Here is a 6,000-nt window from a genome sequence, read left to right as displayed (position 1 = left end):
GAACATTCCGTCAATGTAAGTCTATGGAGGAGATAAAGTTGATCATTTTAGTCTCAGAATAAGAATAAGAATAATAAGAAGTTTAAATAGCAGATCAGTAAATTGGCTTTCTCAAGCCAACTTAATAAACATAACAAAAAAAACAAAAACAAAAAAATACATTTTGTACCTCAACTGACTTTATCTAAAAGCAGAATGAGATTTAACTGTGATTTTCTGTTGTTACAATCAGTTTAACTGGTAAGATCCTCAGAGGTGAAGTTGTGCAGCGATTATATAAGAATGGAAAGACAGTTTCAGTGAAGGTTGTTGTGAATGTACACAGACAGATGTTAGTTAGAGGATCAGAGAATGACACCTTTCCTCCGTCATAGTCCAGATGAACTCTCACACGCTTAGGCTTCTCTTTAACTGTCAAGAGAGTCAAGGGTTGCTTTGGAGATTTTGAGCTGTATTTGCTGTCCATGTACCGCACACACCAGACATTAGTTTTGAAGAAAACATCTCCCTTCCTTTGGTTTGATGCTGTGGTTATTCCAACAATCCAGTGCGTATTGTCTTTAACCTCCACATCCCAGCAGTGTGTTCCTGAGTTAAAGCCCTCAGAACCCAGAACACATGGATAAAGGTCAATCCTCTCTGGATTATCAGGAACATCTTGATAAGCATCACTGAACGACACACTGGTCAGATCAGTAGAGACTGTGAGGTGAGGATGTGCTGTGTTTGGATCTAGAGTCAATGGAGCTGCAAAGAGGACAACATTATGACAGATTAGTGGATGAAATATGATGGTATCGGAAATGTAAACATGCACCACTCTGTAGTCATTATGAGTTTTCTGTATGATCTCATGATCTTATGAAACATAGTTCAAATTTACTTTAACTCCATAGAACTTCAAGTGGTTATTATGTTAATATTCTGTGATTGTTTATATCTGCAGTATTTAATATTTTGTTCTGATGTCAATCTGCTGGAGACTCACTGTGTTGGACAGTTTCCTGCATCTTCTTCCAGACTCTGAACGGCAGGTTACCCAAGTAATGTGGCACATGAATCAAAGCTCCAGAACTCATCTGTGGATCCGGCTGTGAGATCTGGACTCTGGAAGAACATTCAGGAGTCAGAACTGCAGTGGATTTGAGTTCAGATTCATTGAGAGAAGAAACACGAGCAGCTCAACTTACCTTTCCATCGTGACGTTAAAGTTCTGGAAAATATAGAATATGAAAAAATCAATTAATATCTTATATAACACTCATTATACTTTCTTCCAATACAAAATAATATCATTGTTTGGGTAATTGTCAGGTTGTTTTGTTCACAAACAATGAAGCTAAATTCAGTTGTCACCTTTAGAAAGCAGACGTCATTGGCTTTCATCATCTCCTCTGTGTCTTTGATTGTGTGTGAAAGAGCTGAGATGTGTCTGTTCATCTCCTCCAGCTTCTCCTTCATCATCTGCTTCTTCTGCTCCTCTTCCTCTCTCAGTGCAGTGATTGTAGCTTCTTCTTCATCTCTGAGAAACTGATGAAGTTTCTCAAACTCCTCTTTAATCTGCCGCTCTGTGTGCTCAGCTTGAGACTGAAACCACATCACATTCACTTCAGTCAGCTCTGCATTAACACTCACTCCACTAATGTCCATCAGAAACTCTGTGTCAATGTTTGACTCTTTACTCGATATCCTCACCTTGATGTGTTCAACTGTTTCATCACACTCTGCTTTCATTTCTTCTGCATGTTTGAGCTTTGTATGTAAAGATGTCAGTGCTGTATGAAGTTTATCCTAAAATTAAGGTGAAAATCCATTAAACCTTAAGTAGCTAATAAATAGGAATAATATTTTTGAATGTTTTTTAGGTATTGCTAAATGTATTTATATTTTGTAAAAGTCATCCTCAGGAATCAGTCCCAGTTGTGCATGAAAATTTCAGCACAGTTTTTTAATAATTATTTAATTTGTAAAGTATGAAAAGAAACAATATTTCATTAAAAAAGATACAAGCTTGGCAATGCTTAAACTTCTATTTGAACAACGACTTAATGGATGTCAGAATGTTTAAATCTTTACTTTCAAGAAGGAAATTAATAGGAATGAACAGAAGGGGACAAAGAGAAATTATGCAGTTTCTCAGAAATGCTATAAAATATTTACAAAATGTGTCTTACCTTGTGAGATGAAAGCACTTCTCTGATGGGTCTGAATGTGTGATTGACGTGTTTCTCTGAGTCTCTACACACTAAACACACAGGCTGTTTGTCCTCCAGACAGAAGAGTTTGAGTTTCTCACTGTGTAAACTGCAGATCTCCTCTGATCCTGATGAACGCCTCTCATTTCGCTCCTTTAAATATGATTCACATAAGTTTTTTAATGCTAAGTTACATGGAGGCCGCTCTTTTGAGGATCTTCTCCTGCAGACAGGACACTCCTGAGTTTTCTTGGTCTTCCAGAACTGTTGAAGACACTCTTTACAAAAACTGTGACTACAGGACAGAAGAACAGGATCCTTGAAGATTTCACAGCACACAGGACAAGAAAGATCTTCAGCAGATTTTGAATCCATTTCCTCTTCTTGTAAAAGCTGCAACGATCTACAATTTACTTTCACTTTCTGAACCTTACTTTGAAAAGTAAATAACCATTACAATTATAATCTATAGAATCTGTACAATGCACTTCTCAAAATTCGTCATATATAGTGTCCTCCTCTGATCTCCACAACACTGACTCGTATTTTTAGCTTTCAGTATGATATGCAAGGGAGAAATAATAAGACTAGTCACTTCCTGGTAGGTTAAAGGTGTGTGAGAGGGTGGAGTTTATTGAATGTATACCTTTATTTTGTGCTTTCCTGGACTCAACTGAAGAAAAGAATCAAACTAAAGAAGCCAAATAAAATATATAAGGGAATTATAAGAGAATTAAATGCTATATAATAATTGTAATAAAATATTTATTTAGATTTTTCTTCCAGGAATGATAAATACCCCATCAGTGTACCCTGTCAATGTTTAAATCTGTCAGTTTTTATACATTGTTGTGTGCAGAACTGAATAAAATGCAACAGTGTTTTATAAAAGAGTCATATTCGGTACCTTTTGGACATCCGAACACTTAAACACATGTTTTTAATCAGTTCTTGTGTAATTATGATAGGGAGATGTAAAACATGAGCAGAAGAATTTTGGTCAACCTTAGGTAAATACAGATTTATGCATTAAATGTGTGGACATTCTTTGAGAGACATACAGCTAATTACATTACTAATTTAGTTTGTATTTGGTTGTGATATGGTAACACTATGTAAAACATACCATGTAAAATGTAAGGGAGTTTAAATACATTTAAATACTACTGCTTCAACTTGGACGTTCACTCCCTTAAAAAATCCCACAATGAAGCACAAAAATTATGGAGCACACACTTCCCTATTTAAGAGAACTTTTGACTGATAGTGTAAGTCACTATCATAGACATATATAAATAATGAATAGACACCATATTGCTCCAAGCAACTCTCAATAACTCTCATATCTCCATATACTCTCAAATCACATTGTCTGTCCTGTATACTTGTATATTGTTCTTTTTATAATATGTATCGTCTTGTCACTGTCATTCTGTAGCACTGTGGAGCTTCTGTCACTAAAACAAATTCCTAGTATGTGTAAACATACCTGGCAATAAAGCTCATTCTGATTCTGATATTGGTACAAGAGAAAAGATACCTGACTCATCTGCTGCTTACAAACCATTGCACCAGAATAAAAACAGATCTTGGTGTATCATCTTTCACAGGTAAAACTTACAGTTGTTTCTGCTTGTTTTTGCTTGTTTTTAACATAATGTTGACAGCTTAATTGACCACCAGGGACAGATATTAATAGCTAGCGATATCACTAAATCATAAAATTTAAATGAATTCTTATTGCGTTTTAACTTATATTGTTTAAATTAAAGTGCCATCTAATCAGTGCATCACTCATGATCAACAAACCATACAAAAACAGCTAAAAATAGTAAAAAAAAATATAATAAAACACACACATACAGCATACATGCTGTCATCATTGCCCTGATCTCTAATTGCAAATCAAATTATGTTTTAGCAGCATTGAGTGTGGTAACAGCTGTAGGATAAAAACTGTTCTTGAATCTACTGGTCCTTGTTTTAATTACTTTGTACCATCTACCGGATGGCAGCAGTTTAAAGAATGAATGTCCAGTGTGTTCTGGGCTTTTTTAAGGCTGTGGGAACTGTGTAATTATTCCAGAATGGGGAGAGGGCATCCAAAAATCCTCTGAGCAGTTTTAATAACCCTCTGAAGTGTTTTTTACTCTGTGTTACCATGCAGCTACTGTACCATACACATACAGGTCCTCAAAAAATTTGCATATTTCATCCGACCAATAAAAGAAAAGTGTTTATAATACAAAAAAAAGTCAACCTTCAAATAATTATGTTCAGTTATGCACTCAATACTTGGTCTGGAATCCTTTTGCAGAAATGACTGCTTCAATGCGGCGTGGCATGGAGGCAATCAGCCTGTGGCACTGCTGAGGTGTTATGGAGGCCCAGGATGCTTCGATAGCGGCCTTAAGCTCATCCAGAGTGTTGGGTCTTACGTCTCTCAACTTTCTCTTCACAATATCCCACAGATTCTCTATGGGGTTCAGGTCAGGAGAGTTGGCAGGCCAATTGAGCACAGTAATACCATGGTCAGTAAACCACTGGTAAATGGTTTTGGCACTGTGAGCAGGTGCCAGGTCGTGCTGAAAAATGAAGTCTTCATCTCCATAAAGCTTTTCAGCAGATGGAAGCATGAAGTGCTCCAAAATCTCCTGATAGCTAGCTGCATTGACCCTGCCCTTGATAAAACACAGTGGACCAACACCAGCAGCTGACATGGCACCCCAGACCATCACTGACTGTGGGTACTTGACACTGGACTTCAGGCATTTTGGCATTTCCCTCTCCCCAGTCTTCCTCCAGACTCTGGCACCTTGATTTCCGAATGACATGCAAAATTTGCTTTCATCCGAAAAAAGTACTTTGGACCCCTGAGCAACAGTCCAGTGCTGCTTCTCTGTAGCCCAGGTCAGGCGCTTCTGCCGCTGTTTCTGGTTCAAAAGTGGCTTGACCTGGCGCCTGTACACGGTGACTCTGGATGTTTCTACTCCAGACTCAGTCCACTGCTTCCGCAGGTCCCCCAAGGTCTGGAATCGGTCCTTCTCCACAATCTTCCTCAGGGTCCGGTCACCTCTTCTCGTTGTGCAGCGTTTTCTGCCACACTTTTTCCTTCCCACAGACTTCCCACTGAGGTGCCTTGATACAGCACTCTGGGAACAGCCTATTCGTTCAGAAATATCTTTCTGTGTCTTACCCTCTTGCTTGAGGGTGTCAATGATGGCCTTCTGGACAGCAGTCAGGTTGGCAGTCTTACCCATGATTGCGGTTTTGAGTAACGAACCAGGCTGGGAGTTTTTAAAAGCCTCAGGAATCTTTTGCAGGAGTTTAGAGTTAATTAGTTGATTCAGATGATTAGGTTAATAGCTCGTTTAGAGAACCTTTTCATGATATGCTAATTTTTTGAGATAGGAATTTTGGGTTTTCGTGAGCTGTATGCCAAAATCATCAATATTAAAACAATAAAAGGCTTGAACTACTTCAGTTGTGTGTAATGAATCTAAAATATATGAAAGTCTAAAGTTTATCAGTACATTACAGAAAATAATGAACTTTATCACAATATGCTAATTTTTTGAGAAGGACCTGTTATACAGTACATGATGATGCTCTCAATGGAGTACCGATAAAATGACACCAGCAGTCTCTGGGTGATACTGGTCTTCCTCAGCACCCTCAGAAAGTGCAGTCTACTGAGCTTTTTTCAGCAGCTCAGAGGTATTCACGCCCAGGTGAGATCCTTCTCAATGTGGACTTCCAAAAAGCGAAGTCCGACACCCTCTCCATACAGTCCCCATCAATGTTG

General features: G+C 38.1%; 1 protein-coding gene across 1 annotated transcript; it reads right to left on the bottom strand.

Annotated features, from left to right (window-relative positions):
- Positions 1-2: 2 nt before the first annotated feature.
- LOC141289000 (zinc-binding protein A33-like) lies at positions 3-2,722 on the bottom strand. Its single transcript, XM_073821193.1, has 5 exons — positions 2,175-2,722; positions 1,357-1,791; positions 1,191-1,213; positions 989-1,107; positions 3-747 (listed from the first exon to the last, which is right to left on the bottom strand). The coding sequence occupies exons 1-5, from the start codon at positions 2,568-2,570 to the stop codon at positions 203-205; spliced, it is 1,518 nt and encodes a 505-aa protein (XP_073677294.1). The 5' UTR covers positions 2,571-2,722; the 3' UTR covers positions 3-202.
- Between the last annotated feature and the right edge of the window lie 3,278 nt (positions 2,723-6,000).

The sequence above is a fragment of the Garra rufa genome, chromosome 16 (assembly GCF_049309525.1).
Source record: "Garra rufa chromosome 16, GarRuf1.0, whole genome shotgun sequence".
NCBI lineage: Eukaryota > Metazoa > Chordata > Actinopteri > Cypriniformes > Cyprinidae > Garra > Garra rufa.
This window is presented reverse-complemented; position numbering and strand designations above follow the sequence as displayed.

Coding starts and splice junctions, on each gene's coding strand:
- LOC141289000 (XM_073821193.1), bottom strand. CDS start 2,570: ATGGATTCAAAATCTGCTGAAGATCTTTCTTGTCCTGTGTGCTGTGAA. Junction 1,792..2,174: donor AAGTGCTTTCATCTCACAAG/GTAAGACACATT, acceptor CCTTAATTTTAG/GATAAACTTCATACAGCACT. Junction 1,214..1,356: donor ATGACGTCTGCTTTCTAAAG/GTGACAACTGAA, acceptor TATATTTTCCAG/AACTTTAACGTCACGATGGA.